Consider the following 23,046-nt stretch of genomic DNA (forward strand, 5'->3'; position numbering starts at 1 on the left):
TCAGAAAACAGGCCTGAAACATGAATATGACCAGAAGGTTTCACAGTGTTCGCCGGAAGAAAAGGGAGACGCTCAGACGCACTGATCCAAGTTTGAGACAAAGTCATGCAGGAAAGATTCGCTGCTCTAGAAGAAATCTCCGTACTGAGGAAACAGAGCTGGAATATCTGCAGGATGAAGATGAAATTCAGGAAAACTGGAAAAATGTGAAGCTGATTTGACGACAGGAAGAATTTCAGATGAACAAAGTGACGCGAACAACAAACTGAGGCTCAAACTGTTTATTCATCGTCCTCTCCAGGGCCAGTGTTTCTCTGGCTGTATCCATGGTTACAGAGCAATCCCATGATGCTCTGTGTCGTCATCGCTGGGGGGAGATAATTCTACATATAACACTTATCATTATTATTATTATTATCAATAACTGACATCACTACATGATGTTTGAACTACATTTATTTTACATTCTTTTCTTTACAAAAAGAACAGAGTGTGTGTGTGTGTGTGTGTGTGTGTGTGTGGAGCTGGACTGTACCATGTCAGGGCAGTTTATGTGTGTGTCAGACTTGGTTCAGGCCTGTTGTAACACTGGACTCTCACAGAGCTTCAGTCAAACTGCTGGCAGTGTGTGTGTGTGTGTGTGTGTGTGTGTGTGTGTGTGTGTGTGTGTGTGTGTGTGTGTGTGTGTGTGTGTGTGTGTGTGAAGATTTAAAGGAACAGTACACTGTTTCTGACAGAGCAGCTGAGGGTTTGTGGGTAAATGTGGGACTGCTCCTTTAAATTCAGAAACACGATGAGGTTTGTGCTGCAGTCCTTGTGTGTGTGTGTGTGTGTGTGTGTGTGTGTGTGTGTGTGTGTGTGTGTGTGTGTGTGTGTTAGCGGTCCAGGACGTAGGTCTTGTACAGGCGGTTCATCTGTTCCAGGAAGATGAAGGTGAGGACAGTGTGAGGGCCGAGGCGGGCGTAGTACGGAGTGAAACCTTTCCACAGAGAGAAGAAGCCCTCAGAGCCGACGACTCGCAGCAACACCTCCTGACGGACGACAAGGATTCAAAACAAAACGGCTTAAAATCACCTACAGCACGTCACCAGCCATCAGTTCTGTGTGTGCCGCGAGATCGCCGCGTGACTCACCAAACCGTTTTTATACTCGGGCTTCCCGTCGATCATCCTCATGTTCTGAATCCTGACAAACAGGAAATGAACGCGTGAGTTTCACCTCAACTTCCTTCACAAACTCGTCAGCTGATTTTCTGCAGCATCTCCGTCTCTAAACAATGAAAACCAGAGACGGAGCTGAGCTGGACCGGATTCTCACCTGGTCTTCACGATGTCGACGGGCATCGATGCTGCCGTGGTAACCAGACCGCTGATCATACTCGCACAGAAGTGACACAGAATATCATCGCCAAAATACCCTGAACACACACACACACACACACACACACACACACACACACACACGTTAACAAAGACTTCACTCTGACTCATGTACATGTTTACTGTGTGTCAGGTGTGTCGGGTGTTCAGGTGTGTCAGGTGTGTCAGGTGTCAGGTGTGTCAGGTGTTCAGGTGTGTCAGGTGTTCAGGTGTGTCAGGTGTTCAGGTGTACCTGAGTCCAGCAGTGCCTGTTTAGACTGAGAGTAGGAGGCCAGCTGAGCTGCATTCACCACCACCGCTCGAGCCATTGTGGGAACACACCCCTACAGAGAGACAGACAGAGAGACAGACAGAGAGACAGACAGAGAGACAGGCAGAGAGACAGACAGAGAGACAGGCAGACAGAGATAAAGACAGGCGGAGAGACAGAGAGACAGGCAGAGAGACAGAGAGACAGACAGGCAGAGAGACAGAGAGAGAGACAGAGAGAGAGACAGACAGACAGACAGACAGGCAGAGAGACAGGCAGAGAGACAGAGAGAGAGACAGAGAGAGAGACAGAGAGAGAGACAGACAGACAGACAGACAGACAGACAGGCAGAGAGACAGAGAGAGAGACAGACAGACAGACAGACAGACAGAGATAAAGACAGGCGGAGAGACAGAGAGACAGGCAGAGAGACAGAGAGAGAGACAGAGAGAGAGACAGACAGGCGGAGAGACAGAGAGACAGGCAGAGAGACAGACAGGCAGAGAGACAGGCAGAGAGACAGAGAGAGAGACAGGCAGAGAGACAGGCAGAGAGACAGACAGACAGAGAGACAGGCAGAGAGACAGACAGGCAGAGAGACAGGCAGAGAGACAGGCAGAGAGACAGAGAGAGAGACAGACAGACAGACAGACAGACAGGCAGAGAGACAGAGAGAGAGACAGAGAGAGAGACAGAGAGAGAGACAGACAGACAGACAGACAGAGAGACAGACAGACAGAGATAAAGACAGGCGGAGAGACAGAGAGACAGGCAGAGAGACAGACAGGCAGAGAGACAGAGAGAGAGACAGACAGAGAGACAGACAGAGAGACAGGCAGAGAGACACACAGACAGACAGACAGGCAGACAGACAGACAGACAGGCAGACAGGTCAGGTCTCCATGTCCTCTGGGGAATCACAGGAGGATTTTTGATTTCTTCTATTTCCAGAAAATGTTGCATTTCTTATTTCTTATAATCGAACAAACGTTGTTTCTACGTGACGTTAAATTAACAGTAGCTGACTGTCTCTGGATAACGTCTTCCTGTCAGACGAACAGCGAAGACAAACACATTCAGTGTGGGACAGGAGGAAACAGGCCGCCGGCGAGACGGTCCGAGCCGCCGGCGCTCCGTTTCCTGCCAGCGTGAACGGCGGCTCACCCTCCACAGCGTGGTGACGCCTTCCTCTCTGGTGATTCGAGCCAGGGCGTTGAAAACGTTGGTGTAACCTCTCCTCTGGTCCGCCGGCAGCCTGCACACACACGACATCATCATGTCATCATCACGGCATCATCATGTCATCATCACGGCATCCTGACTGTCGCCGCAGCCCGTCCCCCTGACAACCGCCGTCACCTGACCTCGTTTACTGCTGTCATGTGACGACAACAGATCGGATAAGAACGTCTGTCTTTACTTATACATGACGTAGACGTGAACCCACCACTCAAACCCTGAATGTGGACACACGTTCAGAGCTGACAGAAGACTGAGCGTGTCACATCCTGCCAGCGCCTCCTAGAGGCCGCCGTGTTCATTACAGCCACAGCCTGAAAAACACTGTCCTGATAACTGAGGAAACAGTCAGGTTCATCGTCTGGAGAGCAGGACGAGGTCAGGTCTGCCTGTCTGTCTCTCTGTCTGCCTGTCTGTCTGTCTGTCTCTCTCTCTGTCTGCTTGTCTGTCTGTCTCCCTGCCTGTCTGTCTCTCTGTCTAAGCCTCTGTCTCACCGTCCGTCGGCCGTCATCCGGATCAGTGCGACCTCTGCTGGTGTCCCGACAAACGCTCCGGTAGCTCCAGCTGTCATGCCGATCAGAGCCTGTAGGGGGAGCACACAGCGTTACTGCGGCCAGCAGCGGCAGTCTGTCACCGTTGACGTACACTTGTACGGAGACGCCTCATTGGCTGCAGCTGTTCATTGGAGTGACGCGTCAGCTTCATGGCAGCAGTTTTAAAAACAGTATTACATTAATAATAATAATAATATTATTATAGTATTTTATTAAACTCATAATATTGTAACGATCTACGTCGGATGGAGCATCCTGTATCATCACACATGTCTGGCATCGTTAACACACCAAGCGGCTGAAAATCGGTCCAAAACGATCAGCAAGTAACAATGATTCTAACCGGACACACCCCCTGCCCCCCCAGAACAATACGGCAGCCTCAGTGACGCATCACTGCAATGAACGGCAGCGGACATCACACCACCCTGTTCCTATCCTGCTGGTTCAGGACTTGGACATGAAACAGACCCTTCAGGTTCTTCCACGTCAATGGTTCCCACTAGAACCAACTGCAGCGTTTCCGCTCTAACACGACCGACAAAGTTTCCATCTGACACTTCCACTGCTTTCGGCTGCACTCACCATCCAATGAACACTGGGAGCATAAACACACACGGCAACGTCTTCGTCTGAACACTCAGCTGTCTGCACGGTTCCTGATAATCTGACTGCTTTCAGGGGTTACACTCAGCGCTCAGCTGTCTTTACTGAAAGCAGTTGAAGGTCAGTTGACATGAAAGTGCAGCTGAAGTCCTGAAAACAGTGAAAACGAGAAGAAGGTGTGTGAAAGGCTGAGGGATCACCTTGAGCAGGAAGCTCGGCGGTCGCCCGTCAGCTCCGGTCATCTTCTCGAACAGGATGGTGTAGATTCCCAGACGAGTCGTCGTGTACGTCGCCTGGCGCAACAAACCTGCCGACAAACTGGGACGCGGAGAAAATATATTAGTCAGAATCTGAATACACAATCTGACGGGTAGTTTTCAGGTCGAGAAGCAGACGAAGTGGCAGAAGAACTGTGGGATGAAGCGCTGGATGCAGCGTCAGATACCCGGTGTAGATGCCTCCGACCCCCTCGTTCTTCAGGATGGAGAACAGGGCGTGGAAGCTGGTTTTGTACTCTCGAGCCTTCGTGCCCTGGCCGCTCAGCTGCATCCGGTTCTTCACCAGGTCTAACGGCTGCACGAAGACTGTCGCACCCATCCTGGAGAGACAGACGGGAGGAGAGTTAGTCGTCAAAGCATCACTACTTCATCCATTCAGGCCAATAACGCCGACATGTCCAAAGGAGACGTTTGACTGCAGTGTTTTACCTCTTTCATGTGAGGGGAGCCAACAGGAGGTCACCTGACCCTTACCTGACCCTAACCTCACCTGACTGGCTGGAGTAGGACTCTACTGAGCATGCTCCATGAGCGCAAAAACACGGATGCCTGAAGAAGCCTTTTCATCAGACATGCACAAATAATTCAACATCGCCTGCATGACCTCCTTGATGTCCACATAGTCCCTGACAGAAGACTTCCTGCTGGTCTGAGACCCGCTGTGTCCTCCAGGCCCACAGGGGGGTGGGTCTGGGCTGCTCATTCTTCAGGCTCTGATCTGCTGGCAGTGGAGCTCAGACGCAGCGACTCTGCAGCGATAACCGTCTGTTATCTGAGTGGAACAGCTCGTACTGTGTTACGTGAGTCTTTATCAGCCCGCGAGGCCCCAACATGAAGGTCAAGGTTCAGACGGAGAAACACTCCCTGCTGACCAGGTGAACGCTGACCCTGCTCAGACATGTCTCCTAAAGCATGCTGGAGCTGGAGAGCTAAGTTCTCTGACAGCGCAAACAGCGCGCTGGTCCTTTCTGTTAGCAGAAAGAAACGGCTCCTGCAGCACTGAGTTCACTGTGGAAAGAAAGAACATGTTTGAAGTGAGTGATGCATCTGACCGACCAAACATCACTCTGCTGTGACTGTCGACCTTCTGTGCAAGACTTCAGCACTGCTGCGCTGTAGCACGCTAACACGCTCTGCAGCCGGCTGGCCAGCGAGCGGAGCGTTACGCGGTCTCTGGTCCACAATCATAATCCACTCAGTGACGTCACAAACATGTTTGGTCCACACGATTTTATGGTCAACCGTGTAAACTGGATCTGTGGCACAAAGAACTTCACAAACCAAAGAAGTTTGTTTTGAAGAAGAGTTGGATCTAACTGCTGAGTCTGGTCCAAATCCACAGATCAGGTCCTCAAGGAGCCTGGACTGCACTTCCCACTTTCATCACTAAAGGTGTTTTTACCACCGGGCCCTGTTTTGACATATTCTGGGGTCTAGACGGGTGCAACAGGTTCTGGAAGTGGTCCAGTAGATCCCTGTCCCTCTATGTCCACTGTTGGTTCCTGCTACTCACAGACTGTTTCAGACCACGTTGTGGACCGGACCCCTGCAGAGACAGACCCACATGTTACAGGCCGACATTGTTGACCACAAACACTAGCAGCAGTGACACCAGCAGCTGCCGCTCACGCTGCTCGGAGGTTCACGTGCACGCTCCTCGAAGGGTGTGCACGCTCTTGAAAGGTTTGGAAGTCCGCTGGGGGGGTCGTGACATTTAAAGGACACACATGCAGCAGCTGCGCGACAGAACACGCATCAGTGTCTCTGCAGAGGACACTCACTTTTTACAGTGTGCACACTGTAAAAGAGTACAAGCACTGCACTTCTTACCCACAATGCATCACTCCACAGGCGGAGCACTGAAGAAGTATTTGTGACGCGTCCAGTCTTCACACAGTTCGTGTCTTACTCTGCTCGCCCTCAGGTTTTTATCTCCTGTTTTATTTGACTCTGTTAAAGCCGATCGAAACGTGTCCTCTGATCTCGTCTTGTGTTTCGTGTCTTGGTGTCTTTTATGTCTCACATGTTAATGAATCACAGACAGACGTGGTGGAGGACGCCTGCTGCGCACGGCCGTGGATCAGAGCTGCAGCCACAGTTTGCCGTCAGTTTAAGGAGGTGAAATCAGAGAGAAACGTTTGAGGGTTCCCGCTAACAGCCTCCCTGTCCTGCCCGGAGCTAGACCAGGGCTCAATCGGCCTTTCAACCCGGCCAGAAGACCTCCTGAGCCGGCCACACTCAGGCCGACCACCACCCTGCACCCAGCCTGGACCGTAGAGTCTGAGAGGTGAGGGATTAGTGGGTCAGTGAGGTATGTTGAGCCTAAAGCCAGAGCTTGCCATGTTACAAAGGTGGCTCTCTTTCAACCTGGCTAGGTCGCCATGGTGACTTATGCTGCAGACCTAAGCTGCTCCAGACCAGGTGACGTTCAGAGCTTTAGGTTAAAAAAGGCTGAAATGCCTTTCACTGAGCGACTTGTTTGGAATCAGCATCACTCTGCAGTCGGCAGTCAATCTCAGAGCGATCCGGATTCTCACCTGAGAGAAGCCCTGAAGGCTACCTGGTCGGTTTGTAACCACCGAACGAAGCCGTGCAATCTACAGCAGCACTGTGGGGTTCCTTTAGACATGGGAAACTGTGATGCAGAAAATCTGAAGAAAAACATTGTTTTACTTTATTTTCACGTGTTTGTAGTGTTCTCTGACTACCTGCCCTTTTATAAAAGAAGTCTTCTATAAAACCACAGATGACACATTAAAAGTTCACTGTATCATCCAGCACTATGAAGTGATCTCCTCATCTCCTTCATTAGAGGACAGTGTCAGACCTGAATCCAGCTCCTGAGTCTGATGCATCAGTTTAAGGTTTCAGCCTCCAGGCTGTGCAGTTAGAAATGAACCGGAGGCTCTGAGAGCTAACAGAAACGGATCAACTGATGAACGTACACGATGCTGTTGTCATTGACAGATAGTGAGGATTAGCTGAGCTGCTAAGGTGGATTCACAGATTTAATTTTAACAAACAAACTGTTGAACAAATGTTGCATATTAGTGGGGTTTTCGTCTTTAAGTTACAAACATTAGCCCGGCTAACGCTAGCTGCTCTAACAACTAGCCTTAGCCTTTAGCCTACGTGTTAAAAACGATAACAGCCAAAATAAATCCGAGGCAGGACGGGCTGTGAATGTGTCGCTCGGTTTACTTCGAGTCTTCTCCTGAAGAAGTTGGACTGTCGATGTTTAAAAGTGTTTCTAAAAGGAGACGGGAGGTAGAAAGCCAACAGCCATCATCAGAGCGAGCACAGCTAGCTTAACAGATGCTGAGGGGTGCCATATTCTTCATAACACCGGTGAGCGTCGAAGCCTGTTTCCAGTTAGTGTCGGGTTAATGCTGGTTAATCCCAGCTAACGATGGTCAGTGGTTCAAAGTCAAAGATAACGGTAGCGATCAGGTTAGTGTCGGGTGAAACGCAAATCAATGGGGAAACATACTTTACATAACACCGGCCCCGTGCTGGCTACCAGTCACTGACAGCTAACGGTAACTAACCGTGTAGCCTCTCGGGACCGTTACAGCCTTTAACTACTGTCACAACGATTTGTTACAAACAGGTGCATTTAACCAGAACAACCCTGCAGTTTGTTGTAAACAGGTACATTTAACTAGAATAATCATGCAGCTTGTTAGCTCTTCTGTTAGCAGCCCCTGACCGCTGACATTAGCACATAAGCATTGGAGCTAGCAGGAGCACCTACCCGGCCAAGCCTCCGAACAGGAACTTGATGGCCTTCGGAGAGGTCTTTGGCTTTGCATCCGCCATGTTTGCCCCGGTCGGTCAGAGCCCGCAGAGTCCCCGGTCCGATTCCCGCTGCCTGCCTGCTTGTGTGCCTCTGAGGCTGACGGTACACCTGCTCTCTGACCGGTACAGCAGCTGCAGCAGCAGCGGCAAGGTGACTCTGTGGAGCGGGCACGTCCGGAGACGCAAAGTCCAGCGGACCAATCAGGAGGCGATGCTTTTAGTGTCCCACCAGCAAGTCGTTAATCTCAGCGTCACGTGTAAAACTTACTTGTCTCGCATTGATTAATACAATTTAAAGATATTTAATTTAAGCATTTGTACAAATATATAACACTTTAAATATTACAATTGTACATTTACTGGTCTATCCAGACGACAGTCTGCTTTTTCTTTGCATTTATTCTGGAACAGTGCCCATATCTATTGTCTTCAAGATGTTTAAATTTCCGACATTCCTTTAAAGCAACGGCAGCTGCAGCACAGCAAATTTCTTCAAGTTTAGAAAAATAATTTGTAAATTGTATAAGATAAAAAACAACTAATTAAAAATGTATAAAATTGATATTACTGTGATTCTTTTTGCTGGTTTATTTGAAAAATACCATGCTACGTTTTGAATCTTACCACCGTCCACTCAGCCCTCCTGACCTGCAGCATCACTGACTCTCCACCATGCAGCACAGCGCTGCCACAGTAGGTTACTAAGATACACTAATGCAGTAACAGAATACATGTTTAGTGTGATTACTTATATGATACAATAGTGTAATATCTTTATCATTTAGTATGAGTCCCCATTTAGCCTTGTGTGATTCAGTTTTTAAAATTGTTGGCCTGTTTTAAACTTCTTTCATTTCACCACCTCCACCCACCACTCTACAACCACACCAATATTGAACTCGCCCACCCCGCAAGTCACGATTTACAGTGAAAAGGCTGCTCATGGTTAACGTTCCGTGTTGCTGACGTTATCCAGGATCCTTACCTCATCTCTTACCTGTGAACATTCCCTAAATATACTGATGTGGCGAAAGATAATCCACTGAAATACTCTGATGCACATGTTAATTTGAATCAGGTGTGTTGATAACACACAACATGATTCTTTAAACGTCTTACAAAGCCTTATAAAGTCTTAACAAGTCTTAACAAGCCCCCTCAGGTGTAACACCAACAGTCTCTTCTTCTACGCTGTAGCTTGCTGCTGACTCGATTCACCATTACTGTGAATGCTCGTTGCTCATCACGCTAACGGAAACACAAGACGCGACTGACGTGACTAATATCCAATAGAATGCGGGCTTTTCTCTATCTTTATACCCATTGGTTGATATCTCTATAGAGGGCGGAACTTGTCCAGAGCAACAGCTTGTTGAGGAAGTGGATGCAGCCGGCGGTGAGTCGAGCCACGAAGCTGTCGCTCCCTTCTAAATAGACGCTAATCTGACATTATTTAATGAGTTTTCAGGTGTTTCAACATTTACAGCAGCTGCTGATGTTGTCTGTTTCGTCACGTTAACGTCACCTGAGCGGTTATTCGACGGGTCGGATCAGCTTAGCGCTTAACCTCACCGAGCTAAATGACACGCTCCAAGTTAGCATATTCCTCTTTCTTAATTTATCAGTAAATTATTACAACAACCAGTCACATATAAAACATATTATACAACATACAAACATGGCTAAACAGAAAGCAGGACGTTCAGTACAGCCTGCTTAAAGAGAGATAGTAAAGTTGTTTATTGATTTGATGTTTTGAGTCCAGCTAGCTATTTTAATGATGGACTGATCAGTTTATTGTTTGACGTCTCATCAGAAAACACTTTAAAATGCCATTCTAATTTCCTAGAGCAAACTTTCCCATCTGAGAAACATCAGCAAATTAACATTGAAATGTTTACAGAAAAAAAGATTATACAAAAAAATAAATAGTGGCAATCAATTAATCGATTTGTTAACTAATTGTTGGAGCTCTAATGTAAATTTAAACACGTTGCACGTGTTACAGCAAGAGTTTTTTTTTTTCCCAGGATTTGCAGGCAGGTTTGTTCCAGGCTGTTCGCTCTTCATCAGATGTAATGTGAGTAGTGAACAGACAGTGTGATCTCCTGCTGACGATGTCATGCTGTTTTCACTTTTAGACAGTGATGACGTCATTCTGTGTTTGTAGGAGGCGTCTGTCCTGTCCCTTTGTGTAAATAAAGTTTTATTTTGATCGTGAAATAAGCACGTGGACGCAGACTGTTCTCATCAGAAGGCAGGTGTGTCTTCTCTCCCCACACAGCAGCTCTTCTTCTCTTTTCTTCTCTCTGCAGCAGAAGGCGATGCTGTGACATCATACCGCCAAGGCGTCCAATGACAGCGCTCGGATCATGGCTGCGCGTGGGGCACCACCACACAGGTCCGACCAATGAGGAGGAAGGACAACCATGACGGAAAGGGACAGGGCGGGACGGCGGAGCAGGGGGGGAGGAGATGGGACAGGGGGGAGACGGTGGTGAGACAGGTCAGCAGGGTGGAGACGGGTGGTGCGTCTCCGCTGCCTGTCTTCCTGTTCCCCTCTGAGCTGGTGTTTCACCCTGAACAGAGAAGCTCCCACAGGAGAGTCTTAACTGTGTACAACCCCTACAGCTTCAGCCTGAGCTTCAAGAGTCAGTACCTGTCTGTCTGCCTGCCTGACAGTCTGTCTGTCTGAGCGTCTGTCTGTCTGAGTGTCTGTCTGAGTGTCTGTCTGTCTGTCTGTCTGCCGGTCTGTCTGACTGTCTGTCTGAGTGTCTGTCTGTCTGTCTCACTGTCTCACTGCCTGCCTGCCTGCCTGTCTGTCTGTCTGTCTGAGTGTCTGACTGTCTGTCTGTCTGTCTGAGTGTCTGTCTGACTGTCTCACTGCCTGCCTGTCTGTCTGTCTGACTGTCTGACTGTCTGTCTGAGTGTCTGTCTGTGTGTCTGAGTGTCTGTCTGTCTCACTGACTGTCTGCCTGCCTGACAGTCTGTCTGTCTGTCTTACTGTCTGTCTTACTGTCTGTCTGAGTGTCTGCCTGAGTGTCTGTCTGAGTGTCTCACTGTATGCCTGTCTGTCTGTCTGTCTGTCTGAGTGTCTGTCTGAGTGTCTGAGTGTCTGTCTGTCTCACTGACAGTCTGTCTCTCTCTCCAGTGTTGTGTACAGCTCCCTCTCTCTACAGAGTGGTGGAGGCAGAGGGGAACGTCCGAGCGAAATCCTGTATTGATCTGTAAGTACACAGATAAGTACTTCATTAGTACTACGACTCCTCCTCCTCTGTGTAGTATTACTGCTGTGAGTGCAGCCTGAGAATAGAGTGCTGACTCAGCTTATATTATGTTACACACTGTCGTTCCTCCTGAACACAGAACTGAACCGTGACATCACTTCCTCTTCCTGTCAGGGTCGTGCGTCACCTGGACGTCTCCCCTCGTAACTGGGGCCGCAGGGACCGGTTCCGCCTGGAGGTGAGAGGAGGAGGCCAGGTGGGAGGACGGGAGATCTGGGCCGAGCTGAGGGGAGGAGGAGCGGGCAGCGAGGAAGAAGAGGAGGAGGAGAGCAGGAGGAAACGAGGAGGGGAGGAGAGGAGGACGCAAGGCCAGCAGAGGGCATTGTCTGCTCCGACTCCTCTGTCTCCTCTGCTGGTGCCCACACGAACACACCTGCAGCTGTCTACCTGCACAGGTGAGACATCAGAGATCAGGGAGCCGTAGGAGAAGGACTAAATAATGGAGGAAGTGAAGAGGTAGCTAACAGTCAAGTAGAGGAGGAAACTAGGAAGTTGAGAGGGAAACTAGGTAGGGAGAAAGGAAAGGAGGACACATAAAGATAGAGAAGGAAACAAGGAGAAACAGCAGTGCACTCTGGGACTTGTAGTTGATTTTATTGTTGAACTTGACTTCAAAACTGTGTGTGTGTGTGTGTGCGTGTGTGTGTGTAGCTGTGCGCGGTGTGTCTCAGTGGGTGGTGTGTGCGGTGGTGGCGGTGCTATGTGTCACAGTGTTGATGCTCCCCCTCCACACTGACAGTGGCTCTGTGGTTCCACACTGCCTGCACGTCTCCACCAATCAGAAGCTGGTCTGCGCTTATATACTGGGTCACACACACACACACACACACACACACACACACACACACACACACACACACACACACACACCTACCTGTGACACACTCTCTCTGCTGTAGAGAAGGAAACAAGGTGGTAGGAAAGGACACAAGCAGGTAGAGAGGGTAACAGTAAAGTGAAGAAGGAAGGATGAGGTCAGGAAAGAAAGAAGGAGAGAGGATGTGGACAAGGAAAGGACGACAGTCATAAAAACAAGGAGGCCTGGAAGGAAAGGAAGAGGAGCTAAAGAAGGAAAGAACAGAAAAGGAAACAAAATGTAGAGACAAAAGGGAGCAGAGAAGGAAATAAGGCTGGAGGAGGAAGGAAGTAGGGCAGGAAACCAACACTGACTGTCTGCCTGTCTGTGGACAGTCTGAGGACTCACCTGTCTGTCTGCCTGTCTGTGGGCAGTCTGAGGACTCACCTGTCTGTCTGCCTGTCTGTGGACAGTCTGAGGACTCACCTGTCTGTCTCTCTCAGGTCTTCTCACCATGGTGTTTCTACGGTAACTGGTGACGTCATGCCATCACCCCCTCTGCTCGAGTGACAGCTGTTTTCCAGCACTATGGCAACCATGGACCCTGGTGACCTTTGACCTCCACATCAGATACACACACACACACACGGACTGTCTCCATGACCTCATGAATGTTGTCTAACTGAGACTTAATTGACTTAACGAGCAGGTTCATTAGCAGGTTAGTATTGAACTGACTAAGGGACTGCAGCAGGAGATGAAACTTTATTTAAACTGCAAACACACACAGTCTCATGACCTGAGGAGTGATGGGCTGAATCCGTGGACCCTGAAATCTGGTCTCAGGATCAGTCTGAGTTGATTAAAGGGACACAGTGAAAAATCCACGTTTCTGTTTCTGATTTCATTAGTTTTGCTTCCTTCTTGTGAAAACACAATGTTTTTAGCTCTTCACACTCGTCCTGGTGAAACGGCGAGGAGGTCGGATCCAGACCCTGCTGGTCTCTGAGGAGGTCGGATCCAGACCCTGCTGGTCTCTGAGGAGGTCGGATCCTCGGCTCAGCAGTGATGTTCGCAGGTGACTTCGTCGATGACATCATGCTCTTCAGCCAATCCTTCCTCAGCTTTGTGGAGTGGGACTGTTGCCATGGAGACGGATGGGTCACTTCCTGCAGGAGAGCAGTTAAAAGTGAATTTAGGCAAAAGAATAAGATTCATGGGTTGGAAACAGTTTAGTTTCGCTCAGTCGCTCATGTTATGAAGTGCTGACTCGACGTTTTCATCAACCGTTTGTGCTGTTGCAAATGATTCGCTCACGTCTGCACTTTTAAGGCCATGAAAAGACTAAATCCACGATGTGAGTGGATCCACAGAGCAAACCCGATCAGAGGAGGCCAGGGACCACTGGCTGCTGCTTCTTCAGCTAGTTGTTGTAAACACACTTTTTTTTTTACATCCAAACCCGGCTCGTCTCCTCCTGTCAAACATGATCTGACCCCCCAACAGGTGGGCGGAGGTGAGCGGAGGTGAGCAGTCCCACAGCTCTGTATCGGTGATGGCCACATGTTATGTTTCACTCAGACATGTCACATGACTGAAGATAAAGATGCTCTTCCCCTTCACTGCTCCGCCCACATTCAGGTGAGGAACCAGACCACCTGTGTGGCAGGCTTACCTGTGGGCCTGAGTCGATGCAAAGACACCATGAGGGCAGTGGAGATGCAGTACGGACAGAACGCCACTAGGTGGCAGATGAGAACAAGCTGCAGGGGGGCTGAGGCTGGAGGTGGGACTGTGGTTCCAGGTTTACCTGGAGAGGGAAGCACACCTGCTCATGTGAAACATATTTTTTTGATTTTCTTTTCTTAAAAATGCATCAGAAATCCAAAACTGAAAGCAGGACTCTTTACTGAGTGTACAAAGAAAATGAGATCCATTCTGGACCCATTCCATTCCAAAGCGATCTGAACCGATCTAAAACACCTGAACTTTAAAATGACACTCAGGTACATGAAGTGATGATGTCAGAGCAGCTTCCTCACCTGTGACAGTGATCCAGCTGGGCGGAGACTCTCCATGACCGCTGATGTGACACATGTAGAGACCTTCATCAGACCTGGACGTGTGCTGGATGGTCATGTGACCTGTAGGCTCAGTCCTCCAGGTTGGAGGGACGGGTCCTTGTTTGACAGCGCAGAGTCACGTTATCTCCCTCCATCACAGGGAGGACTGGACTCTGCAGGATCACTGATCCACCTCAACACAGAGACAAGAGTCCAGCGTAAAGAGGAGAAACCCTTCGATGGGCCAAGATAACTAACATTTCTGTGGGGTCCCAGCGACGTTAGAGATGCTAACAACAGCGGTGTCAGCTAGTACGGACGGGCCCCAGTTCAGGTTTTTATAACAGGCCCCAGTTCAGGGTATTATAACAGGCCCCAGTTCAGGTTTTTATAACAGGCCCCAGTTCAGGTTCTTATAACAGGCCCCAGTTCAGGTTCTTATAACAGGCCCCAGTTCAGGTTATTATAACGGGCCCCAGTTCAGGGTATTATAACAGGCCCCAGTTCAGGTTTTTATAACGGGCCCCAGTTCAGGTTTTTATAACGGGCCCCAGTTCAGGGTATTATAACGGGCCCCAGTTCAGGTTTTTATAACAGGCCCCAGTTCAGGTTCTTATAACGGGCCCCAGTTCAGGTTCTTATAACAGGCCCCAGTTCAGGTTTTTATAACGGGCCCCAGTTCAGGTTTTTATAACGGGCCCCAGTTCAGGTTCTTATAACGGGCCCCAGTTCAGGGTATTATAACAGGCCCCAGTTCAGGTTTTTATAACGGGCCCCAGTTCAGGGTATTATAACAGGCCCCAGTTCAGGTTTTTATAACGGGCCCCAGTTCAGGTTTTTATAACGGGCCCCAGTTCAGGGTATTATAACGGGCCCCAGTTCAGGTTTTTATAACAGGCCCCAGTTCAGGTTCTTATAACGGGCCCCAGTTCAGGTTCTTATAACAGGCCCCAGTTCAGGTTTTTATAACGGGCCCCAGTTCAGGTTTTTATAACGGGCCCCAGTTCAGGTTATTATAACGGGCCCCAGTTCAGGTTCTTATAACGGGCCCCAGTTCAGGGTATTATAACAGGCCCCAGTTCAGGTTTTTATAACGGGCCCCAGTTCAGGGTATTATAACGGGCCCCAGTTCAGGTTCTTATAATGGGCCCCAGTTCAGGTTCTTATAACGGGCCCCAGTTCAGGTTTTTATAACAGGCCCCAGTTCAGGTTTTTATAACGGGCCCCAGTTCAGGGTATTATAACGGGCCCCAGTTCAGGTTCTTATAACGGGCCCCAGTTCAGGGTATTATAACGGGCCCCAGTTCAGGTTTTTATAACGGGCCCCAGTTCAGGGTATTATAACGGGCCCCAGTTCAGGTTTTTATAACAGGCCCCAGTTCAGGGTATTATAACAGGCCCCAGTTCAGGTTTTTATAACGGGCCCCAGTTCAGGGTATTATAACAGGCCCCAGTTCAGGTTTTTATAACAGGCCCCAGTTCAGGTTCTTATAACAGGCCCCAGTTCAGGTTTTTATAACAGGCCCCAGTTCAGGTTCTTATAACGGGCCCCAGTTCAGGTTCTTATAACAGGCCCCAGTTCAGGTTTTTATAACGGGCCCCAGTTCAGGTTTTTATAACGGGCCCCAGTTCAGGTTCTTATAACGGGCCCCAGTTCAGGGTATTATAACAGGCCCCAGTTCAGGTTTTTATAACGGGCCCCAGTTCAGGGTATTATAACAGGCCCCAGTTCAGGTTTTTATAACGGGCCCCAGTTCAGGTTTTTATAACGGGCCCCAGTTCAGGGTATTATAACGGGCCCCAGTTCAGGTTTTTATAACAGGCCCCAGTTCAGGTTCTTATAACGGGCCCCAGTTCAGGTTCTTATAACAGGCCCCAGTTCAGGTTTTTATAACGGGCCCCAGTTCAGGTTTTTATAACGGGCCCCAGTTCAGGTTCTTATAACGGGCCCCAGTTCAGGTTCTTATAACGGGCCCCAGTTCAGGGTATTATAACAGGCCCCAGTTCAGGTTTTTATAACGGGCCCCAGTTCAGGGTATTATAACGGGCCCCAGTTCAGGTTCTTATAATGGGCCCCAGTTCAGGTTCTTATAACGGGCCCCAGTTCAGGTTTTTATAACAGGCCCCAGTTCAGGTTTTTATAACGGGCCCCAGTTCAGGGTATTATAACGGGCCCCAGTTCAGGTTCTTATAACGGGCCCCAGTTCAGGGTATTATAACGGGCCCCAGTTCAGGTTTTTATAACGGGCCCCAGTTCAGGGTATTATAACGGGCCCCAGTTCAGGTTTTTATAACAGGCCCCAGTTCAGGGTATTATAACAGGCCCCAGTTCAGGTTTTTATAACGGGCCCCAGTTCAGGGTATTATAACAGGCCCCAGTTCAGGTTTTTATAACAGGCCCCAGTTCAGGTTCTTATAACAGGCCCCAGTTCAGGTTTTTATAACGGGCCCCAGTTCAGGGTATTATAACAGGCCCCAGTTCAGGTTCTTATAACGGGCCCCAGTTCAGGTTTTTATAACGGGCCCCAGTTCAGGTTCTTATAACGGGCCCTTGAGCTCCTCAGTTAAGAAGCAAACACAGACCCATCATGAGAGCCGACCCACCTGCCCGACCAACAAAAACGTACGTTAATCAACACCTGCACCTGATCCCACCTGCAAATCACCAACTTTATCAGCACATCTGTGGGGACGCTGCTTCCTGCTCTGTGATAGGCCGATCCTGCTGCTGCAGCAGATCCTATCAGAGTGCTGCTGTTTCTCCTCCACACACTGATGGAAGGTTTACGTTTAATAACCACACAGACTGTCGAACAGCAGCAGAACAAGTCCTCCTTCATCAGAGACACTGAGTCTGTCTCTTGTCCTTCATGTCGTAGCAGTGACTTTAACAGAACATCTGTCCACATGTGGACGTCCGTCTGTCTGCCTGTAGCTGCTGTAGAAAGACGAGTTCACAGTTTCAGGGTTGAAGCTGTTGAGCTCTGTGCACATCTGCAGCAGCTGTGAATATTACCCAGCAGTCATCACTGCATCAGAACATAAAATATTCATTCAATTTGTTTTATTTTCATAGCTTATGTAGAATAAGCCTCTCATTTTGTTGTGCTTTACCTGCTACACCATGAGAGAGGTGGATGTGCACATTTGAGGATGTGTATACCAACACCTCTGTGATAGGAAACACAGTAATGCTGAGGTAGGGAGAGTGTGAACCAGAGGTCGGTGAAGCATTTTCGCCACAGTCCTGCCAGAAGCCCACCTGCTATTGGGTGGGGCCTGCTCGTGATGCGGGTCCCAGGCGGCTGTAGCTACGCCCCTGACCCTTGCAAACACATGGGGTTGTTGTCATCCGAATGACTCTACTCCAGAGAGTAAAGAATTTAAAACATGCTGTTGAAACAAACAAGTATAACAATTATATAAGCTAAGCTAATGCTCGGACAAAGAAAAACAGTTGATTTTATGTTTTTCCTTCTCAATGTCACAACGTCAGCGCTGAGGAACTCCAGAACAATTCTGTTCCTTTATTCTTTATCCCCACCGGCTGACATGACAGCTGGTGGTTATACTGACTGTTCACCCGAGACTTGTTAGCTTTAGCCTCAGTCTGTTAGCATGATATCATGAGCTGAGACCTGTTAGCTTTAGCCTCAGTCTGTTAGCATGATATCATGAGCTGGGACCTGTTAGCTTTAGCCTCAGTCTGTTAGCATGATATCATGAGCTGGGGCCTGTTAGCTTTAGCCTCAGTCTGTTAGCATGATATCATGAGCTGGGACCTGTTAGCTTTAGCCTCAGTCTGTTAGCATGATATCATGAGATGGGACCTGTTAGCTTTAGCCTCAGTCTGTTAGCATGATATCATGAGCTGGGACCTGTTAGCTTTAGCCTCAGTCTGTTAGCATGATATCATGAGCTGAAACCTGTTAGCTTTAGCCTCAGTCTGTTAGCATGATATCATGAGCTGGGACCTGTTAGCTTTAGCCTCAGTCTGTTAGCATGATATCATGAGCTGGGACCTGTTAGCTTTAGCCTCAGTCTGTTAGCATGATATCATGAGCAGGGGCCTGTTAGCTTTAGCCTCAGTCTGTTAGCATGATATCATGAGCTGGGACCTGTTAGCTTTAGCCTCTGTCTGTTAGCATGATATCATGGGCTGGGGCCTGTTAGCTTTAGCCTCAGTCTGTTAGCATGATATCATGAGCTGGGACCTGTTAGCTTTAGCCTCAGTCTGTTAGCATGATATCATGAGCTGGGACCTGTTAGCTTTAGCCTCAGTCTGTTAGCATGATATCATGAGCAGGGGCCTGTTAGCTTTAGCCTCAGTCTGTTAGCATGATATCATGAGCTGGGACCTGTTAGCTTTAGCCTCTGTCTGTTAGCATGATATCATGGGCTGGGGCCTGTTAGCTTTAGCCTCAGTCTGTTAGCATGATATCATGAGCTGGGACCTGTTAGCTTTAGCCTCAGTCTGTTAGCATGATATCATGAGCTGGGACCTGTTAGCTTTAGCCTCAGTCTGTTAGCATGATATCATGGCCGATGTCTGTCCGAAATTGAAGACTTGTTTCTAAATGACTGTGAAGTTTGTTTTTTTTTAACAGGCGTAGCAACAGTAACCAAGGGGGGCAGGGCCTAGTAAATGGTCAATGGAAAGAGCGATTGATTGTGTGATCTTACCAGTGACAGTGATGTTGATGGTGTTACTGGTTGCTCCCTCTCCGGACTCACACCAGTAAACTCCGCTGTCCCATGAGGTGATATAGCTGATGTTACAGGAGGAGCCAGCTGGTTTTCCCCAGTCCTCACACCGAGTCCTGGTCTCTCTGGTCGTGTTCCTCCTCGCCGTCCATCCAGGAGAGCTGTCATCCTCCTCGCAGCTCAGAGAGACAAACTTCCATCTGAAAAACTGGGAGCTGCTGGGACTCACAGTGAGACGAGCTGCAGGAGAGTCGAGGTATTTCCTGTTTCAGGTTTTTAAGTCTTTCCTGAGCATGAACTTCAACACATCCTCTGTGTTCTGTCATTAACAAATCACTTTCTATGCAGATGACAAAGTTTATTATTCCACGGCAAAGCTTTTCATGTATGTTTACTCACAAAACAAATGTATTCAGCACAGTGAATGCAGCAGGAGATCCTTCTTATGAATATTTGTTCTGTATGAGTCTGCCACTTCCGCTCTTTACTCAGCAGCAAATCAGGTTTTTATTTTTGAAACAAGCTTCACTTCTTCCTCTGAACTGAAAGTGGCTCATTGGCTCACAGACATTTCCTGCCATCCCAGACTCTCAGTTCACATGAGACTGCATGTGCATGTATGTCTGAACATGGGAAGATTATTTTATGTTAAGTATGAAGTAACTATGTGACTTTTTATTTCTCATCAGCGATAAATTCATTTTTAGTTTTTGTTTATTTCTACCATTCAGTTTTTTCTACTTTTTACACTTTCAGTACTTTTGCTGCTAATACTTTAAGTTCATTTTGCTGAACATCTGTAATTTTACTTAAGTAACATTTTGAATGCAGTACTCCAACCATTAAAGCAAGGCTTCCTTGCTTAAATAAAGATTAAAAAATAAATTTAAAATGTCATGAGAGAAGAGCAGGCCTTTATTTAAGACAGGCTTGTATTTGCCCTCTCACACAGGTTTGCTTCTATATCATGAACTAGCATTGTATTTTAATAAGGTGTGAGTGAGTGTTGTGTGGCTGCAGGTATGCAGAGCGCTAACCTTGAGTGGGTCTGCAGCAGAGCGCTGTGGTCAGCCCTGAGAGGAAACAACACTCAGGTGTGACATTTCACAAGTTAAAGCAACTTTTCTTCAGACACTCCAAAATACTGTTGTATGTTTCAGTGTTAGCATGGACGCAGTGAATTAAACTCTAAACACGGTACAGCCGCTAAACACGCTTACATTTCTGGATTTTTAAGAATAGTTAGAATATTTAAGAAAACTAGCCGGCGGGGGAATCATCAAGGATTGGCATTGAAGTGAAGTGATAAAACTTATTACTGTTGACAGTGAAAGCCAAACATGTCCTCTAATCACAGACCTGAAGGTGTCAGAGTTTACTCACAGAGCAGCCACTGAAGAGAAGCTTCCTCCATCGTTCTGTCTGCTAACCAGAGACCACGCACGCTGAATCCAGGTCCTCTCTATTGGTGAGCGTAGCGGTTAACAGGAAGGACGATGATGAAATACAAGCACAGGTGGGCTGCAACACCTCACCTGCAGATAAAATGATCACTTTCAAAGACCAAACTGACTAAATCTGCAGCACAGCGTGTCAGATGAGTGAAGAACCGTCACACAGGAAGTGGAGTGTGTTCACGCCTCAAAGCCACAATTAACGTGTGAAGGTTGACCAGACCTGAGTGTGAATCTGAGACCTCATTGGTCCCATTTACACCTGGCCTGTGCTGCACCACGACCTCCTGCTGAACGTCTGCTCGTTATAAAGCAAATACACAGGACATATAAAGAAGAGTGTGTGTACTTTCACTATGGTACTTCTGTGTGTGTGTAGCCAGTAGACCTGCAGCGGTAAAAGGACAGTAGTATTCTCAGATCCATGTAGTATCAGTAGTAAAAGTACAGCAGCGTCATGTAGTATCAGTAGTAAAGTACAGCAGTACTGTCAGCGTCATGTAGTACCAGTAGTAAAGTACAGCAGTACTGTCAGCGTCATGTAGTACCAGTAGTAAAGCACAGCAGTACTGTCAGCGTCATGTAGTATCAGTAGTAAAAGTACAGCAGTGCTGTCAGCGTCATGTAGTATCAGTAGTAAAAGTACAGCAGTGCTGTCAGCGTCATGTAGTATCAGTAGTAAAAGTACAGCAGTGCTGTCAGCGTCATGTAGTATCAGTAGTAAAAGTACAGCAGTATTGTCAGCGTCATGTAGTATCAGTAGTAAAAGTACAGCAGTGCTGTCAGCGTCATGTAGTATCAGTAGTAAAGTACAGCAGTATTGTCAGCGTCATGTAGTATCAGTAGTAAAGTACAGCAGTGCTGTCAGCGTCATGTAGTATCAGTAGTAAAGTACAGCAGTACTGTCAGCGTCATGTAGTATCAGTAGTAAAGTACAGCAATACTGTCAGCGTCATGTAGTATCACTAGTAAAAGTACAGCAGTACTGTCAGCGTCATGTAGTATCAGAAGTACAGCAGTACTGTCAGCGTCATGTAGTATCAGTAGTAAAGTACAGCAGTGCTGTCAGCGTCATGTAGTATCAGTAGTAAAGTACAGCAGTACTGTCAGCGTCATGTAGTATCAGTAGTAAAGTACAGCAGTACTGTCAGCGTCATGTAGTATCAGTAGTAAAAGTACAGCAGTACTGTCAGCGTCATGTAGTATCAGTAGTAAAGTACAGCAGTGCTGTCAGCGTCATGTAGTATCAGTAGTAAAAGTACAGCAGTATTGTCAGCGTCATGTAGTATCAGTAGTAAAGTACAGCAGTACTGTCAGCGTCATGTAGTTATCACTAGTAAAAGTACAGCAGTACTGTCAGCGTCATGTAGTATCAGTAGTAAAGTAAAGCAGTACTGTCAGCATCATGTAGTATCAGTAGTAAAGTACAGCAGTGCTGTCAGCAGTATAAATGTACTTGTACTTGTTACTTTCCACCACTGATCTGTGTCACTTGTGTTTTGCGCCTCCTGCTGGACACAGACAGACACTGATTTCCAGGTGTTGATTTGAATAACTTTATTAGCATTCTCCAGTAGTGTTGTTTACATTAGGAGTAGAAAGGGTTAAAGAGTGAGCAGGAAACCAATGAAACCATGTGACCAGCCAGAATCCACCTGGTCGGCCAGTCGTCATGGAAACTGTCACATGGTCCCGTTCAGAGGTCAGTGATGTCGGTGACGTCAGCCTGGTGGAGCAGACGTGTGTTTAAAGGGTTAAACTTCGAGATGAAACGGAAACAAAACAAACTTCCTGAAAATCTTTGTTGTGTGATTCATTATTTCACAGAAATGTGAAGAGAAACTAAAGAAAAACTAAATAAAAATCAGAGTGAAATAACAATAATAACATTAACATTATCAGATTATTTAGTGATTCCAGTTTTTTTTACATATTTATCATGTTGTTGTTCTTTTGAATGAAAGAAAATGTATTTATTAATAATATATGCACTAAGTTCCTAAACAGCTGTTTTAATGTTCTGCACTTCAGTTTTGAGGTGATACTTTTACTTTTCTCATTCAGTATTCAGTGTAGTTTTTAGTTGAATTTGCTAAAATATTGTTTTATATTCATCATTCATTTTGAAATGAAAGCAATAATCCTGAAAACACTGAAAATCAATGGAAAAGTGTGAATCATGGTTTGTGACCTCTGAAAGGTCACGACCCCTCAGGTTGAGCACCGAGACTAAAATCTTCTTCTCTATGTAAAGACTACAGGAACTACATTCATAAAATATAGATTTATATTCTATAGTAAATATACTCATTAATATACTGCAGTACAGTCAGAGGATACGGGAGAGTTCAGAGCCTCGTACAGACAGACAGCAGCTGTAACCGTGGTGACATGTGTTACCGTGGTGACGTGCGTTACCGTGGTGACGTCACATGGTTTACAGCAGGCATGTCAAACTCATTCCATAAAGGGCCGTGTGGCTGCAGGTTTTTGTTCCAACCAAGGAGGAGCACACCAGGCCAACCAATCAACATCAAGGGATCACTTAGTTATCAGCTGAAGACTGAGATCAGCTGATTAATTGATTCCAGCCAGGTGTGCTCCTCCTTGGTTGGAACGGAAACCTGCAGCCACACGG

The 23,046-nt window shown here is 47.5% G+C and overlaps 2 protein-coding genes across 10 annotated transcripts; one reads left to right on the plus strand and one right to left on the minus strand.

Moving 5' to 3' along the window:
* Window positions 1-441: 441 nt before the first annotated feature.
* slc25a11 (solute carrier family 25 member 11) lies at window positions 442-8,417 on the minus strand. Its single transcript, XM_041964953.1, has 9 exons — window positions 8,061-8,417; window positions 4,474-4,626; window positions 4,229-4,346; window positions 3,363-3,451; window positions 2,794-2,884; window positions 1,612-1,702; window positions 1,318-1,417; window positions 1,134-1,185; window positions 442-1,031 (listed from the first exon to the last, which is right to left on the minus strand). The coding sequence occupies exons 1-9, from the start codon at window positions 8,123-8,125 to the stop codon at window positions 876-878; spliced, it is 915 nt and encodes a 304-aa protein (XP_041820887.1). The 5' UTR covers window positions 8,126-8,417; the 3' UTR covers window positions 442-875.
* A 1,061-nt stretch (window positions 8,418-9,478) lies between these two features.
* LOC121626512 (motile sperm domain-containing protein 1-like) lies at window positions 9,479-13,068 on the plus strand. Of its 9 annotated transcripts, none has more exons than XM_041965075.1 (7): window positions 9,479-9,500; window positions 10,135-10,184; window positions 10,423-10,755; window positions 11,256-11,331; window positions 11,506-11,786; window positions 12,043-12,198; window positions 12,691-13,068. In XM_041965075.1, exons 3-7 carry the CDS (start codon window positions 10,515-10,517, stop codon window positions 12,717-12,719), a joined length of 783 nt encoding a protein of 260 aa, XP_041821009.1. In that variant the 5' UTR covers window positions 9,479-9,500; window positions 10,135-10,184; window positions 10,423-10,514; the 3' UTR covers window positions 12,720-13,068. The 9 variants fall into 9 exon arrangements, with proteins under 9 accessions (XP_041821009.1, XP_041821005.1, XP_041821003.1 ...); XM_041965071.1 differs by having other exon boundaries at window positions 9,481-9,500; window positions 10,420-10,755; XM_041965074.1 differs by lacking the exon at window positions 9,479-9,500 and adding an exon at window positions 9,507-9,698 and having other exon boundaries at window positions 10,135-10,298; window positions 10,420-10,755.
* The last annotated feature ends 9,978 nt before the right edge of the window (window positions 13,069-23,046 follow it).

This window comes from Chelmon rostratus, chromosome 23 (assembly GCF_017976325.1).
Source record: "Chelmon rostratus isolate fCheRos1 chromosome 23, fCheRos1.pri, whole genome shotgun sequence".
NCBI lineage: Eukaryota > Metazoa > Chordata > Actinopteri > Chaetodontiformes > Chaetodontidae > Chelmon > Chelmon rostratus.

What these genes read in the sequence shown, in the direction of transcription:
- slc25a11 (XM_041964953.1), bottom strand. Translation starts at nt 8,125, where the DNA reads ATGGCGGATGCAAAGCCAAAGACCTCTCCGAAGGCCATCAAGTTCCTG. An exon ending in CGCCGAGCTTCCTGCTCAAG is followed by an intron (nt 3,452 to 4,228) that starts GTGATCCCTCAG and finishes CTCCCCCTACAG; the next exon opens with GCTCTGATCGGCATGACAGC. An exon ending in CGGATGACGGCCGACGGACG is followed by an intron (nt 2,885 to 3,362) that starts GTGAGACAGAGG and finishes GTGTGTGTGCAG; the next exon opens with GCTGCCGGCGGACCAGAGGA.
- LOC121626512 (XM_041965075.1), top strand. Translation starts at nt 10,515, where the DNA reads ATGAGGAGGAAGGACAACCATGACGGAAAGGGACAGGGCGGGACGGCG. An exon ending in GCAGCTGTCTACCTGCACAG is followed by an intron (nt 11,787 to 12,042) that starts GTGAGACATCAG and finishes GTGTGTGTGTAG; the next exon opens with CTGTGCGCGGTGTGTCTCAG. An exon ending in GGTCTGCGCTTATATACTGG is followed by an intron (nt 12,199 to 12,690) that starts GTCACACACACA and finishes TGTCTCTCTCAG; the next exon opens with GTCTTCTCACCATGGTGTTT.